Raw genomic sequence first — 17,149 nt, 5'->3', positions numbered from 1 at the left:
GGCCACGGTTTGCCTATTAGTCTTACATGGTTTCACCGAGAGACGTTTTCGGCATCTTTGGCTCTGCATTGTAGTTCTGACATGTGCATCAAAAGCTTGGAGACTTGAGATTTAAGGGTTTGCACTTCATCCTCCACCTCCATCCTCGGTAATCCTTGCTGTTGCACTGCAGAGGTCTTGGTGCAGCAACGCTACGTCAACTCTGACTTCTCCAATCTTTGTCTCCACTGCCATCTGAGAGGCCTGGATTTGTTGAGGAATGGTGGCCAAATGTCCTGAGGGCAGCAGTCAGTCACCCAGTCCTGATTCCCCAACTGAGGTCAAGGTGGAGCTGGTGGTAAATTGATCTACGTGTGTTTGCATCAAAATGGACCTGGATTTGTCCTTGCCCATTGTGATCTCTCTGTCTAATCAAGGAACTCCCATGATGAGGAGAAGGGCCACTCCTGGCAGAGATTGGGAGCCTTTTAATGATCCCTCTGAAGTGGCACCCCAGGTGGCACCCGCCAGTCGTGACTCACTCATGGAAAACAGCTCCCAGGCATAGATACAGGACAAATGTAGTCCCCTTTGTTGCACCTCTGCCGCCCGTGCCCTCACTTAATCACCAGCTTGTCTCACTGTTTGGTCATCTGGGGTCTGCTGAGATGCGGGGGCAGAGGAGGCCACCCAAATCAGCATCAGTGAGAAGGAGTAGGGATCGTCTCCAGGATCTCCCTGCTGAGCGTCCAGCAGTCCTGGGAGGTGCGGCAGCAGAGTATATATTTTTGTCCTCTTAAGTTTTGCAGCCTCTCAGCTACCAGCAGGTAGTTATGCTTTAGTTGCACACCCGTTGGCTCCTCCCAGGCCTTGTTTCTCATTGCCGGAGTTGTTTTGGCTCTTACTCCAGTCCCGGGCAGTCTAGTTCAGCCAGCAGGGGGGCCATGTAATGGCACAAGTTCCTGCGTGGGAGACCCCGAGAATCAGCCCTGGGCCAGTGTCTCTCTACCCCACAGCTACGCATCTGCTTTCTCAGGCAGTGCCACCTCTACCGCTGCCTCAGCCGCCCAGTTACCCGGGTGATGTCCCTCATGTCCAGTGCCCGCACTTCAAAAACCTCAGTCTCGCCACGTGCCTCTCCACAACTCCAAGGCCCGGACGTCCATTAGGCATCCCTTGTCCCCTCAGGTGCCGCCTCATTGTGGTGCCTCACACTCCCAGATCCAACACTCATCAGATATCATAGTGAGAAGGAGGTATTAGCAAGTTGGGTGTGAACCTGCAGTCACCCCCATATGTTCTGCTGCAATGGGGGTCCCAGTGCACACGAGGCATCCCTGGTATTGGTTCTCGGTGGACACCTCAGTCGCGTTAGACAGCAGTCGCTATTTTGAGAGGCGGCATGGCTAGTAAAGAAAATGCTTTATGGCGTCCTCTGCCTCCAGCACAACTGAGGGCAGCAACACAGGACAATGTACTATTGGTGCAGAAATAAATTCAGATATATTTCCAAAGAATCTAGCGAGACAACATGCTCTTTTAATATAAATAATAGCGTCCAACTTCTACGTATGTCAATTCTATTGAATGAGAAAAGAAAAAACCTAATCACAGTGTAAATCCTGTCTTTGTTTTCAATGGGCCTCCCTGTACTTTGCAGGATCAGCACCATATTTGTTGGCGCAAATCCTGCAAAGCACCACAATAGCAAAAAACATTCTTATGCCATTGTCCTAATGTGCACCTAACGTGCACCGTATTGTAAATACGGCGCACACATCATGTTGGTAGGAGGCGCAGGGCGACCCAAGAAAAGTCACGCATCAGGACTGACACTCCACTTTCTTGTAAATATGCCCCTTTCAGTTAAAATTACAGGTTTCAGATTGTGCCATTGCAGATCAACAATCACATATCTGTGGAATGCAAATGCACACACGTTTATGATAGTGCTGCAAATGTAGTCATAATAAACAGTTATAAAGGGTACTGAAAACTCACTATATATCTAAACAGTCCATTACAAATGATATAGAGCTTTGTTCATAAAATAATAGGTGAACCCAAAGATGTTCTTAAGATGTCGAGGCTGAACTTTCCTCTACAAGTGTTGTACAATGCCACAGTCACTGCTGCCCTTATTCCTTGGGTCCTTTTGCTACCTACAGCATTCCATTGCTTTCCAGCTAGATGTGTGCAACACTATAGACATATCTTGCATTTTCTAATTGTTTTTAAAGCGTTGCACTCTACAATGAAGGTAGAAAGGGAAATTCCATTTGTTGTATGCTAATGTATTGTACATTTATGTAGCCCTTACTACCCGAGTGGGTCACTTATCTTTGTTTTTGATCTTATATAGAAAGCATCTCCATATCATGCATGATGACCAGCGAAGTGCAGTTATTATGTTACGGGACACAACCATTAGCTGTGTGATAGATGAAGAAGTGTGAGATATAGGCACGCCATTTATGTTTGTCAGTAAGATTGCAGCTTTGAGCAGCTCTGCAATTTCATTTATGGTATTCCCTTACTTCACTGGGTTGTCTATTCTGAGATTTTTTTTATCATTTATGGTCCTGAGCAGGCATAGCTTGGAGAGAGAAGTGTTAGTGAGACCTGCTGGGATGGACATTGTTACAGTCATCCTTTAGCTGATTGTCTTTGTGAGATGTTAAGAAGCAGTCATAGTGTATGGCCTGTTGGAACCGGTCATACTATACTAAATTAAAGCCTCTGTTGGCCAGCAACATGTGGTAGATATCTTCAGTTATTCTATGACTGTTCAGTTGGTGATGGATGGTTTGTTGCTGTGGATTGGTCCAGTAATGTGTGATGGATGTGACCTATAGCAGTTTTGAATTATGTGAGTGTAAGGTGGTCAAGCAGAATAGGGCAATTATTATGCAGCCTAGATGAACCACAATCATCTGCCCGACCAATGGGTATTATGATATTAGTTTTCATGCAGGCCAGGAAGGTTACATATGCATTACCATTACTATATATTACCCAGACTAAACAGAGGTCAACCCTTCTTGATGTATCTGGACATAAAAAGGTGAATGATGGTTGGACTGTTCCCTATGTGTACTTGAAGGTGACATTATTATTCTGGGTTCTATTGCATTCTTGTGGGGGGATGTAGTTATCTTGAAAATAGCATTTTTTTCTACTCAGTCCTGAAGTGGATATGCTCATGAACGATTAGAATCTTGGCTAGTATTGAGTTTTAGAGCTTGGCAGCTTGTACTGAGACAGCAGTATCTCGGAATTCCTTACAGTAAGGTGATATAATGAACTGTGATGCAAGCTGGGAGTATAATATTCCTTTTTGTTTGTATTTCTTAAACGTAACTTTTCTGTATAGTTGTAGCTTTTCTTGAAATACTCTGTGGACAAAGTAAAGATCCTTTAAAATGGTTCTACTAGCAATAGGTAGCGAACAGACTGATTGCAGAACTGGAACCATGTATTCTCTTGCACAAAGGGGGGGAAGGAGTCTTACAGCAGCATTTTGGAGAATTGTTTGGCATATGATGAATCTTGAGCCACCAAGGTGTAGGCTTTTGGCATTATTAAGCTTGGAGATTAAGGGCCATATGTACGAGCACATTTTCCCATAGACACAGAATGGGCAAAACTGCTTGCTACATCTGGCCCTAAGAGTGTGAGGGTAGTTTGTAGATTTTGTTGGTATCCAAGATATAGGAAGATGCGAGGGATAGTTTTCATTGTGTAGAAGGTGATCTTTGTGATCTTGTTGCTAAGTAGTATCTCAGTCCATCGTTACTCCTTGGTTTCTGACTTTTTTTGATGGTGTGTAACAGAAAACGCAAAGGCAGTCCAGTCCTGCCAACCTCAAACCCTCTACCTTGGGAGCAAGCCAACACTTTATACACTTCAATCAGTTTAATGTAAGCTGAGGCTTTTGTCATTACCAGCAGCACAGGACACAACACACTTTAACCTCAGCAGAAAAGTGAGCACAGAAAAACACAAACACACACCACACAGACAGCATACATTTCTTCACACGGAGAGTTCCACATAAGCAAAACACGACAGGATAAATAGTGAAGCATCACAACTGAGCAGAAAAGCTCAGAGACATACAAGCAGTTTAATATGCAACACAGTCCCTGAAAAACTCTTATGGGTTGTGTGATGTGCACCCCCTCCCTCTCACTGAGCAGTACATGCAGTATCCTCTCCCAAAAGCCATGTGATGAGGTTGGATGCAAGGCAGGTGCAAGACCTAGGGCCACATGTACAAAGATCCGGTTTTGTGACTCGCAAGCTGCGAGTCTTAGCGACTCATAATTTGCGACTCGCAAAACTGGATGTACAACAGTGTACTTTACACTGTTTGTGATTTCCCAATGGGGTCGCAAATGACCTAACGCATGAATATTCATAAGGTAGGTCTCAATTTGCGACCCCGTTGGGAATGGCCGCCCTCACAGGGATGGTGGCCTGCTGGAGCCATCAGACCACCATGTCTGTGACAGCTTTTAAATAAAGCAGTTTTTTTTTTTTAAATGCAGCCCGTTTTTCCTTAAAGGAAAACGAGATGCATTTCAGCATCAAAAATGAAAAATTTTCTTTTCATTTTTTCAGAGCAGGGAGTGGTCCAAGTGCTATGAAAAAATATTTTTTCCTGCCATTCACAAAGGGAGACCCCTTCCCGTTTGTGAATGGGTTAGCACCAGTTTGAAACTGGTGCTAACTGCAATTATTTTGTGACCGTATTCACAATCACAAAACACTCCTACATCGCACTGCGACTCGCAATTAGGAAGGGAACGCCCCTTCCTAAGTGCGATTCGCACACCTATTTTGCGATTCGGTAAATAGATTACCGAATCTCAAAATAGGCTCTGTACATACCAAAATGTTTTTTTTCCTGTTGCAAACGGGCCGTTTGCGACAGGAAAAATGGTACGTACATGTGCCCCTTAGTCATTTCCTGAAACTCAGATATGTTTTTTTGAGATATTCATTCCATGACGCCCCTAACCGGAGGGTCCTTAGCTAGCATCCTCTATTCACATCTAAAAACAGACCTATAAATAGCAGGAGTAATTGTGGATATGAATATGAAACCAACTTCAAGCAAAATTCCTAGAAGTGTAAAAAAGAGGCGAGGCAACAGGGAGCCTTAAGAGAGGCAAAGTAATAAGCAGGGCTTTCCACTCAAGGGGCGACCCAGTGTATACTTCTGTAATTACAGCACGCCTTCATCAGTGGAGCCTATTATCTACCTTACCTGCAGGGTCTCTAAAGAAAGGTGGCTAGAAATATTCAGTTGCAATAACTGTTTGAGTGAAAGGGCTGTGCGTTTTCACCAGAAGGATCGTAATTTTAGAACAAATGTGTATTTGATTGAAGATACAGACGTTTCTGGTATGTGCTTGATTATCACCAGAGAGGGAGGGCTTCACAATAGCTCTTCTCCATCTAGTTATTTATCTAATCTGTCCTGGATTGTTTGCAAAGTTATTTGGTGGTTATATAGCTTCTTATCTTCAAGTTTGTTTTGAACGTCTGCTAGTGCACACCCTGCTCACTGCACCTCCGCACTCTGAGACGTTTGCATCCTACATTGTTTTCCCATCCCCATGTCCAACCTGAGCCTTGGAGTCCGGCACTCTGGTGTACACCTGTCTCAGTTTAGAATCCTACTGCATGTAGTGGAAATCTTTTTATGGACACCATTCTGCATTTTATGATATGCAGCCACCCTCTTGTGAATCTGAATCGAATATGCCCATCCCTGCGTATTTTCTAATCTTGGAAGCAGGCATTCTAAGGTGAACACCCATATTGGTCTCCGTTCTTGTTCTGTGTAGGTAAGAACAAGAAACCACTATGGTTATGCATGGATTTTTACGCCTTGTCCTAGCCTCAGGATGTATTGTCAAGCTGATAGACTTGGATGATCACAGACTTGTATTTTTTTAAACACTAGACATAGGTCCCACAAGTACACCCGAAAAGCTAATTTCTTTTTTCCTGTCCATTTTTCTCCAGGGTAAATCCTTCATCAAAGATGCACTGAAGTGCAAGGCTCATGGGCTGCGACACAAGTTCAGCTGCATCAGCCGCAAGTGCCCTGCGATCAAAGACATGGTGCTGCAGCTTCAGCGCGAGTGTTACCAGAAGCACGACCTGTGCTCCGCCGCCAGGGAGAACGTCCAGGTCATTGTGGAGATGATCCACTTCAAAGATCTCATGCTCCTCGAGTAAGTACGCTGGGAGCCACTGCTGCAACAACGATATTAACTTAAAATGTCGAAATTAACACTTCTAAAAATAACGACTTGCAATGTAATGATTGTATATAGGTTGTAATCAGAGATTATTGGGTCTTAACTGGCCATTTCTGTAAATGATAGCTGGCGCCCCATGTTTGTTTCTAGTAGACTACTGAAAAATCTCTTTATACTTACATATGCCCGGGAAAGATCCGTAACAATGCATCCGGAACCACGCTTGCATTGTTCATGCAAGCGGAACGACGCTTGCCTGAACAACGCAGGCCTTTTTCTCTGCCTTAACAACTCACATGCGTGGTTAAGGCAGAGAAAAAGGAAGATCCATCTGTAGAGCATGCGGACAGATAAGTGTGGCTGGCGCAAGGTTGGGGGTAGTTTTTAGGGGTGAGGGCTGGGGTGAAGGGGTTGGGGTAGTTAGGTTAATTTTTTTTTTTTAAGGGGTGGGGTGGGGGGTCGTTTCTATGGTTTTTAGGGTGAGGTGGGGGTCGGGGTTATTTTGTTTTCAGGGGTGGGATGGGGTCAGGGTAAATTTGTATTTGAGGGGGTTGGGGTAATTATGTTTTCAGGGTGGGTTTTTAGGGTTGGGGTTGGGGTACTTTTGTATTTATGGCGGGGGTCGGGTTTTTAGGGGTGGGGTAATTTTGTTTTTAGAGTGTGGAGGGGGTCAGGTTTTTAGGGGCGGGGTGAGGGGCACGGGGTAATTTTGTTTTTAGGGCAGGGTGGGTTTTTAGGAGTGGGGGTTTGGGGTAATTTTGTATTTAGGGCTGGTGGGGAGGTCGGGTTTTTAGGGGCGGGGTGGGGGGGTTGGGCTAATTTTGTATTCAGGGCAGATGGGGGGTTGGGTTTTTAGGGGCAGAGTGGGGGTTGGGGTAATTTTGTATTCAGGGCAGGCGGGGGTCGGGTTTTTAGAGGAGGGGTGTGGGGCTGGGGTAATTTTGTATTTAGGGTGGGTGAAGGGGCTGGTTATTAGGGGTGGGGGTAGAGGGGTTGGGATAATTTTGTATTTAGGGCGGGGCTGCTTTTTAGGGGTTGGGGGAATTTAGTATTTAGGGCTGGTAGGGCAGGTTAATAGGCGTGGGCATAAATTTGTATGAAGGGGGTCGGTTTTTAGGGGTGGGGGTCAGGGTAATTTTGTATATAGGGCAGGCTGGGGGTCAGGTTTTTAGGGACGGGGTCGGGCTACTTTTGTTTTTAGCGGTTGGGTTGTTTTATTTTTGGGGGTGGGGGTTGGTTTTAGGGCTCAGGGTGGTTGGGGGGTATTGGGGTAGTTTTTAAGGGTGGGCGGGTCGGGGTACTTCTGTTTTCAGGATGGGGGTGGCATGCGACAAGCATGCATGCCGTTTCCACAGATGCCTTTACTAGGCATGCCTTTACAAAAAAAAACGATCATTGTAAAGGCATGGGTGATAAAAACGCGGTCGTTGTTCCAACCGCGTTGTTCAGGCATGCGTGGTTCCATCATACAACCCATATGCCCACCTCTTGCAGCCACCAGCACAAATTAAGAACGTGCACAGAAACAGGGTTACACAGAGCCGACACTAACTGCCTCACTGCACATGGAGCCCCCACTATAAATTCTGTCTGTATGGCTTTACATTCAGGGGGCTTCAGTGATTCTGAAATCGATGCATACTTTAAAATATTTATTGCTACAATGAAAACGAAAGGAGCAACCTTCTATTTCTAGCTTCCCCATTCAATATGTTTTGCAATGCTGAGCAGACCACTTTACTTGTCCTGCAGAGTTCTCTTGCATGGTACAATTTGTAGGGCACAGAAACACGTAAATGCTACTAAATGTGCTGTAAAGTAACTGAACACTTAGGTTTACGAAAGGGTGATGGTTGAGATTCCATATGATGCTTCTCTTTCTTCCCATGTATGTTGGAAAGAACTCCCCCATTGAGAGGTGGCGCTTATAGTAGGGGAAACAGTGTCAGGGATCTATCGCAATATTTTTTTGGTGAGGGTGGGTGTCATTTCGCATTATGCTTCTATCTCAAGAGAAGTCTGTGTACTGGGTTGGCATAGCAACCCTTACTTGTTGTCATATGTGTGTATTGTGTTTTGAAACACCTGTTAGCAAGGAATTGTTAGCACAGTGACAGTAAAAGTTGTTTTTCTTTCACCCTCAGACCCTATGTAGACCTGGTGAACATTCTACTGACCTGCGGTGATGACGTCAAAGAAGCAATCACACACAGCATCCAAACCCAATGCGAGCAAAACTGGGGAAGCCTCTGTAGCATCCTGAGTTTCTGCAGCTCGGCTGGGCATGCAGATATCACACTGTCTCCAGAAAAGAAGCTTGGGGATGCCATGCGAAGCCCTCGCAGAGAAGGGGAACAAGCCCCCCAACTGGAGACAGAGAGGGAGGGCTTGAAAGTTGCCAGAGGAGACAAAGACAAGAGCGGACGGGGGCTGCTGAATGTCCGAGTCAGAACCGGAAGCCAAGTTCCTAGAGCATCCCAAGGGACTGGCGATCAAGCGGAAGAGCTTATCGAGGCTTCAGATATCCGCAGGTGAAAGGATCTCTGACTCCTCCCCACCACACTGGTCACTTACAAGTCCGTCTTTTTAACTATGGACATTCCAAATAATTTACCATTGACAAGGGTTTTGTCATACATGGTGCATTCTGGGATAGTTGGCCTTCTTGGGCTGCGCATTCAATATAGAGGAGAGACAGTTACATCCAGAGTTTCCATGCACCCAGCTAGCGATGCCAAATTCTATAGTAAATTTTCTCTTCCCATCCTTAAATTAGAGAAGTGCATCATAGTACTGTTGCCTCCCCACTATTCAACAAATTAACCTAATTTAATTATTGCAAAAATATTTGTATTTCCATTTCAACAATTTGCAATCTTTTTCTCAGCAAAATAATTTTCCTAGATAGGACTGGGATCATAAACTCGTGGAGTATTCAAATTCAGTATATATATATTAGACAAAGGCACATGTAACAAGTCTCACTGGCAATTATTTACACGTACAAGTCATTAAAAACCTTGATTGCTGTCAAATTTGGTGGCTCTACACAGCTCTCTTCACAAATATTTTAAACAATAGTTTTATAATTCTGAATATAACTATTTTGATCAAGAAGTAGGGTTATCTGTTGAACATGCTAACATTTGTTTACTAGTAAAACAATCACCCCAGTGAACCTACAATAATACAATGTATATCATGAAAACAGTTAGCATTAATCGTTAAAAGACGATGTCCTATTTAGCTTTAAAACATAACTGGGTCTGTTTAGCACCACGATATATACAAGCTATTAAAGAGATTAACAGAAAGGGGAAATTGTTTGTTAACAAACATAGTATATGATTAATTTTCAGTATTGAGCTTGTTTCCTGAATATTTGTCAGTATACTTTATGAATTAAAAAGAAATATCCACGGTGTAGTAAGAACACATTTTAGTGTGCTAAGCCCCATTAATTAGCAGAATCTCTCCGTGTGTTCAACTCTTATCCGGAAGTACCAAAGTTTATCTCTGATGTTTGTATCATCACTGGCCAGTATGTCCCAAGTCAAGTCTTTCTTCTTTGTTAGTATTTTCTTTCATGGATTGTAGCACAATAGGAGGTAGAAGGATGAGAGGACTGACAAGGAACACTGGATGAAAGCAGCAGTTGGGGACTGATAAGAGGAAAACAGAAGGTGAAGCCTGACAAGAAAGGAAGGTTCACCATGAGAATTAACCGACCTTGAAAATGTCGAGAATCAAAAATGGGAAAGAAAAACAAAGGGGTTATGTATCCAGATGAAAGCATCTTTGCCCTCTTCAGAAAGATCATTTGAATTTTACTATTGTGCCTCTGTAGCAACTTGATTTTTAGGCATGCACTCCCTCCCTCTGCCTCCCCGCTGTGAGCACAGGGTATATAGTAGTTCTTTTTTTTTAAAGCAGGCATGACGCGAGGAGACAACCGAATGATTGCACCCTTTGTCATTCCATGAAAGTTTCTTGATCCCATGATTCAGGTTTGTGAACCACTTCCTCCTGGGTAATTGCTTTCTAACCTAAAATTCACTATGGCGCCATTGAGGATACAGACCTCCATTTTGTTATGGATGCTTTCTCTTCAAGAGAGACATGACTCATAAAATCAGCCTTCAAAATACACAATTTCTCTATGGTCTAACCATTTTGGCAATTATGGCTGCCCTAGAAATTCCTTGAATTGCCTTTGATATCTTAGATGTGTAGTAGGATATCATAACAAGAGACAGTATTGCAGCCCTGTTGAACAGACGCAGTACTTTTCAAATACAAACAAGGCTTCGTCAAAACATCTCAGAAGGCCTGCAAGCAGTGCATTTAAGGGAGCAGCGTCCACTTATTATGTGGGTAGTAAATCTCTCTGAATAGCTACCTTAAGAGTTGGTCACCTGTGTCAAACTCGAACAATGACAGGTGGAATCCTCATACTCCCTGATGCACTTATACCCCTCTTTCTTTCACTGTCTTCACTCACTACATATCTCCTCCTCAAATAGCAAACTGCGGTTGTACTTAAAATAGGTGTGGCCGTGGTTCCAGGATGACATAACACAAGCAGCCCAATTCACTATAATTAATTCTAGGGCCTGACAGAGAGAAAATATGCAGATTCGATGATATTGGAGTAAAACATCTTTTTTTCAGTGTGCTGTATTATAGACCACCTGCTCAAGGTCAGAGTTAGTCCCTGAGTAGGCACCTAGACGGTGTGATCTTTCCAGACCAAAAAGACCCCCCACTTTCATTCCTTTACACAGTCCAGTTACCTTCCCAAACTTAGTGGTCCACTTCTTAAATCTGAAGGAAATGACAGGCTCCACAGCACTTCAGACATTCAGTCATCTCAAGAAACACAGTCCTTGTTCTTGAAAATATAGTTGTATTTCAAATTAACTCCCATGATGCACTTCCCTATAGCTGCCACTTATCCTGCAAGACTCCCCTCTTAAGTGTCAGTACCTTGTCAAACAGTAGATTCTGCCGGGGTGGGGGCAACAGGCAATGCCACCAGGATTAAACCCTTTGCTTCCAGGACTTTGAGAGGATTTTAATAAATTAATTTTCTCCCCCTAGAGCCACATTCACAATATATTAATGAGTCTTGGAACCAGCATGTTAACCTTCAACCTAAAATGTGTAGTTTTTCTGTTCTTCAACTCAGTTATCTTCTTTATAGGTAGACATCTGCTGCTAATTATTACATACAATATGTATGTGGGATTTAAACACCAGTCCTCCCTCAGTCTTTATACACCCTAAAAATCATGTCCAACTTTCTCATCACACCAATTCTTCGCACAGTTAAAGGCTAGATTGTTTTGTACCCATGCCAACATACCTTCTTCAGATCTTCCTCTGCACCAACCACAAAGTATTTGGCCAGGCCAATGTGAAAAAAGGTTCTTAAAGAAGATTTTGTATGTCCATGCAAGGCATCTCGGTTGGAAGAGAATGGTCTGCTGATGTGGACCATGGTGTTTAGTTTAACAATGCCCCGTTTCAGTGAATGCCATTTACTAGTATGACTCTCTGAACATGTTAACATGGAAAAGCTCCTGCCCTCTGTCATTTATTTGGTAATTCCTACCGCATTTTGTGTAACATGTAATGTCTGTAAGAGAGGTACTCTGTAGTCAGCTTGCCTCAGCTGAAACTGCTGCCTCCTACTGGTCCGTCTTGGTAGCACTCTAGCAAAGCTTTAGACAGGGTGACATTTTATATTATCTACAAGGCAGCGGAGTCAATTAGCTAAGATGGTAGAGAACGGAGCATCTTATAATTACTGACTTAGAACCTGATTGAAGTAAAAGTAAAGTGCATACTGGATTCTTCAAAAGTAAATGTTTTGACTCAGGACAGTAAAGTGGACATTTATTTGAGATACTCGCTGGTTTCCATTTAATTGACACCTTGGGAGATTTAAAAATCGTCCAGCCAAAAGGAAGCAAATGGTGTTTGTCAATGCAAAGACAGAATGTCCCCTTTGGGGTATGCTTTCCTGATACGCAGTAATAACTTGCGTGCATTGGAAAAGCCATTCGGAATCCAAACCCCCCGTCTGATGAATACTGAGCCAACAACAACATCTGGAATTATCTTTTGGCATCATGTGCGTAGTTCATTTAAGGTCACTCTTTCCCAGATTCCCATGGACTCAACCCTGGACTAGCAAATTCAACACCTCACCTCAGCATGCATACACGATTTTTATTATTTCATTATCATGAGGATGTTTTCTGTACATATGTGTAGCTAATGTAAATTGCGTATACTTTAGCTATTTTTTCTAATAAGTTGTAAAACCAGGGTTCATAAAACCACAGAGCATTTGTTGTCACCAATCCTACATTTTATGGACAGTTATGTTATTTCATAAATTCACTAGGAAAACAATGGGGCATATTTAAGTAAAATGGCGCTGCAACTATTGCAGCGCCACTTTCTTAGCGCCCCCCCCTAACGCCATCATGTGTGCCCTGTATCTAAGATACAGTGCACCATGGCGCAGGGTAGGGGGCAGAAGCTTCATTTTTATTGACGCTATTGATTAACTCTGCAGGTGTAGCGGCAAAATATTAGCGCTACTCCTGCAGAGTACATAGGGGCCAATTATAAATAATGGAAGCCCCCTTATAAGGCCTGCATTAAATTGACGTAAAAAAGTGACGCAAGGAAATCTGTTAGATTTCCTTGCACCATTTTTTCACCCCCCCCCCATCTGGGGAACGCCCCCTTTGTATACATTATGCCTGGCACAGGCATAATGTAGCGCATAAGGTTACAAAGTGGCAGAATGCATGCATTGCACCATTTTGAAAATATGACACGAGGAGTTTGGCCTCGTTGGGCCACATTAGCGTAAAAAAATTACGCTAAGGTTGCGCTAGGGGATTATAAATATGCCCCAATATATTTTATTTTTACAGTATTCATAGTACAAATTTGTCATTTGGAATTTCCTTCCTTCATGTTCACATATTTAGAACAGGTGTGGGACTTAATTGGGTATATGTCAATTATTTTGTAAATCCCTGTTATGTTAAAGATGAGTTCTGATGACTGACTCAATTTGTAAGGATTTGACATTCCTTTTTGTGTTTTTCTGCCCTTCAGGCAATGTAAAAGGCAAAAGCCTACTATGCTAAAATAGTCTGTGTTCAACAATTACAGTTCTGGGCTAATGACCATGATTAAACTGTAAACCCGCAGACTTCCATCAGGTGTGAACGGAATAACATAAGAAACTCAATGCATATTCACTGTGTATCTCATAGTGATCAGGAAGAGCACAGAAGGTTGGGATTTCTATTCCAGAACAAGAAAAAATAAAAGCAAAATGGTAAACCTGACAAGCCAATAACTATGAAAAGCCAACATAATTAGGCCAAAGTTATCAGAAACCGAGTATACTTTGTATTAACCAGTATATAGATGCAATTAGTAACAGTGTTTCAGCAAGTCAGCATCACATGTGACGACATTCAGGATACTGATTGTTAGCCCATCTTGCCCTGAAAGGCTGACACACTAATGTTCATTTTGTCATCATTTAGATTTCTCTTTTCTAACGTCATAGCCTTGATGTACAGAAACTAATTAAAATTGTTACCGCAATTATCAAGTATACTGAAACACCATTTTATCGTTTTCTACCTTTTAACCTTATTTTTTGCTACAATCAACTTCAAACATTACAATCAACTACAAACATTTTTTCTCACATATGCTTATAAAACAATCTACACTGTGACACGGTTGGGTGATGCATATTCCTTTTTGTTGCAGCATTCCACAAAGAAGTATTTGTGAGAAGCGCAAGCCTAAAAACAGTTTTCTTGAAATAAGTGGAAAGTACATACTAAATGCAATAAAGCAAAATAATGACATAGTGAACAGTAAAGAAAACGACAATATAACAGTTTGGGCCTCCTGTTTGGCAAGCATTATAGCTACACCCTAAATTCACCCAAGTGCCTAAAGGCGATCCAGGTCACAGTGTTCTTTACAATAAATAATACTCACTGCAGATTACTCTAGGTAAAAAAAAATCTTTAAAAGTCAAGAAAAACACAGAATATGTTCTTTAATTAAAGAAGCTGTTTATGTTGATCCCTGGGCATAACTTTCTGTATTTTACAGTATGTAGGTGTGAGAATGTTTTTGTGTTTATCTACTGATTCTATTTGTGCTATTAGTGTAAATATTTAACAGTTCTATTTATTATAAAGACTACATTTTAAAGGAGAGAGAATAAAACACAATTGCTGGATATGGTAATTTAAAACCTATGTCATGATCTGTGTTGTATATATTTATGCCACAAGTAAAAAAAATTGTTTAAACAACTAAATATAATTTTATACCATTGTATGTTACTGATAAGCCTCATTCAACTTTATTATTATTTATTGCTGTTGTGTTATTAAACTTGTTTTTATGTTTATCTGAAAGCCACGTGATCAGTGTGATTTTTTTAGTAACTCTCAAAATGAAAGGACTCCTTAACTCGCACCTAAAACAGTAGCGATTATACTTAGAGGCAGTTTTTAAAGTTCTGTCTTACTATTGCATGGCATTCGGATTCTGGAAAAACATTCAGGAAAAACGTTAATACTGTACACAATAGCAATATATTTTCAGCTTGTTTGTCAGCGGCATTACTGTTGGAAAAAATAAGGCACGAACTATGTTCACTTTGAGCACAAAGCTCAGAACTCTTTCTTTAAGTGGACATGTGCTTGGGGGTACTGATTAATTCAAGTGCTTTCTGGGAATTGTAGCTTTGGCTCAAATTTAAACCAATTAGATAGTAAATTCCTAAACAGTATTTTGGAAAAGGAACGCACACGGCTGCAAACATTGTGTACAGATAATAAAGGGCCACCTGTTAACCATTTTATGATATCACAGGGAAATTTGAAAGTGCAGCTATTTCTGCCTCTGTAGAAGTGCCAGATGAGGTTTTGACACCCATTATGTATGTACCGTGCCAGTGGCAAAATATGGATGGCTCAGTGTTTATGCTGCTCAGAAAGAGTCTAGGACATGTGATCAGCTCCTTTCTCGTAGTTATGCTGTTTATGATGGCACTGTGCCACATCTGCAATTTACAACAGCAATAATATTTCTGTGAGTCCTAGGACTGCAACAGTCAGAGCCATTATTACTGATGTCTTGGGTATTTACCCTATTATTGAGCCCAAAACTGAGCAGCAAGTGCACTCCTTTAGCACGTGACCCTTGGGGTAGTGAATCGAGCAGTCCAAGGCTTACTCAGAGATGTGATGTGCGAGCAGGTACTCAATAGAATATCCAATAATAATCAGCATGTTATTGTGCGGCAAGTGCTTTTACTTACAATAGAAAGAGAGTTTAACTTCAAACACAAAACTCAATACTGTATAAAAATCACAAGTTGGCACTTCAGTTGGAAACCCGACATCTCAGGTAACAATTGTGGTGGTGTGGGAGGCACTCTCTCTCGGGCGGCTCCTCCTCCCTGGCTAAGAGCCAGCAGATGAAAAATAAAATGATTATTTACTATTGTTTTGTTTTTCTTCTGCTGGTCCAGCCAGCAGTGCAGGGATGGGGGGTTGTGCCACAGGATGGGGAAGAGGGGAGTGCTAGTGGAGTGCAACTAAGTGAAACACACATGCGCACTTAGGTTTCTCCAACAATGCTGGGATACCATTAGGAGCAGATGAACGTGGCTGCAGGATGCGACCGAACGGTGACTTGTTTTTTTTTAATAGTTTTTCCAGTCTCTCATCCCCCCCTTGACATTTGCAGTGGCCACCGCTTCTCTCTCCTCCTTCTAAAGGGCAGAAGTCAAGTGGTAGCTTAGTGAACATCAGACATTAGCTCTTACATGTAATTTTGCCACAGTTTCGTACAAAGTCTGTAAGTCATGACTGCATTACTTTACATGAAAAAGTAACACCATTAGTGAACACAAAAGAGTAATTTGGGATTATAAATAAATATGTGATTGTGCCAGATGGCATTAAAGTACAATGTGATATCTGGGTCAAAAGAATACCTGCACCAGTTTTTACAAAGAATAATTGAAAGTCGCTAACTCCAGATTGTTGGAAGTTACTTGTTTTCAAAACTGAAACTGCAGAATGGGTAACATCAGATTCCATTAGGAAGGAATGCCGCCACTGATCTATTAAAATAAACAGATGTCCAAAGGCCTCTCTGGAGCTCCGGCAACTTCCAGAGGCTGAAGCACACACAGCGGGAGACATCATTCTACTAGAAGTCCTAATGTAGCCTAATGACATCAGTCTTCAGAAAGACAGTGAAGAAACATTAACAACAGGTGGTGAAAGTTATCCACCAGCTGTGAGAACAAGGTCTCAAGCTGCTTCTTGACAAATGCCATTCTAGTACTCCAGTGTCTATTACAAAAGTCAGATTGTATCAAAGCAAAGCATTGACGTGGATGCAGGGAAAGTAGACACTCTTGGGATCCGTTAGTTTGAGGATGGGGTTGTGCAACTATTGCTGCTGCTTAATCTACATATAATCTACATATAGTCAAGATCCGCTTGCCATAGCTCAATATTAAAGACTGCTCGCTACAGTAGTCCTATCACATGGTTCAAGTGCCACTTGGGTACAAAAATACTCACAATCGTGAATCAGATTTTAGTAAACTCGAAAACATACTTCCATAATACCTGTGCAGAAAAGCAAATACCTTACAAAGACAGGTAGATGCCAACCTTAAAAGGGCTTAAAGAAATGGTCTAGAGCATTCCAGCAAAGACCTACTGTGTCTGCTGTCTTATGTCCCTCATCCTGAAGTGGCTTATTACCACAATGTTCCAGCTCGATCTGTTTAATACAAAGTTCAAATTCAC

General features: G+C 42.2%; 1 protein-coding gene across 1 annotated transcript in view; it reads left to right on the top strand.

Annotated features, from left to right (window-relative positions):
• The window catches only part of STC2 (stanniocalcin 2), an 89,675-nt gene extending 74,944 nt beyond the window's left edge, over positions 1-14,731 (top strand). Inside the window, exons 3-4 of the mRNA XM_069244657.1 lie at positions 6,016-6,227; positions 8,399-14,731. Coding sequence (XP_069100758.1) covers positions 6,016-6,227; positions 8,399-8,789 — 603 coding nt within the window. The 3' untranslated portion in view covers positions 8,790-14,731. The remainder of the gene's footprint in view (positions 1-6,015; positions 6,228-8,398) is intronic.
• Positions 14,732-17,149: the final 2,418 nt, after the last annotated feature.

The sequence above is a fragment of the Pleurodeles waltl genome, chromosome 7, assembly GCF_031143425.1.
Source record: "Pleurodeles waltl isolate 20211129_DDA chromosome 7, aPleWal1.hap1.20221129, whole genome shotgun sequence".
NCBI classification, from domain to species: domain Eukaryota; kingdom Metazoa; phylum Chordata; class Amphibia; order Caudata; family Salamandridae; genus Pleurodeles; species Pleurodeles waltl.
This window is presented reverse-complemented; position numbering and strand designations above follow the sequence as displayed.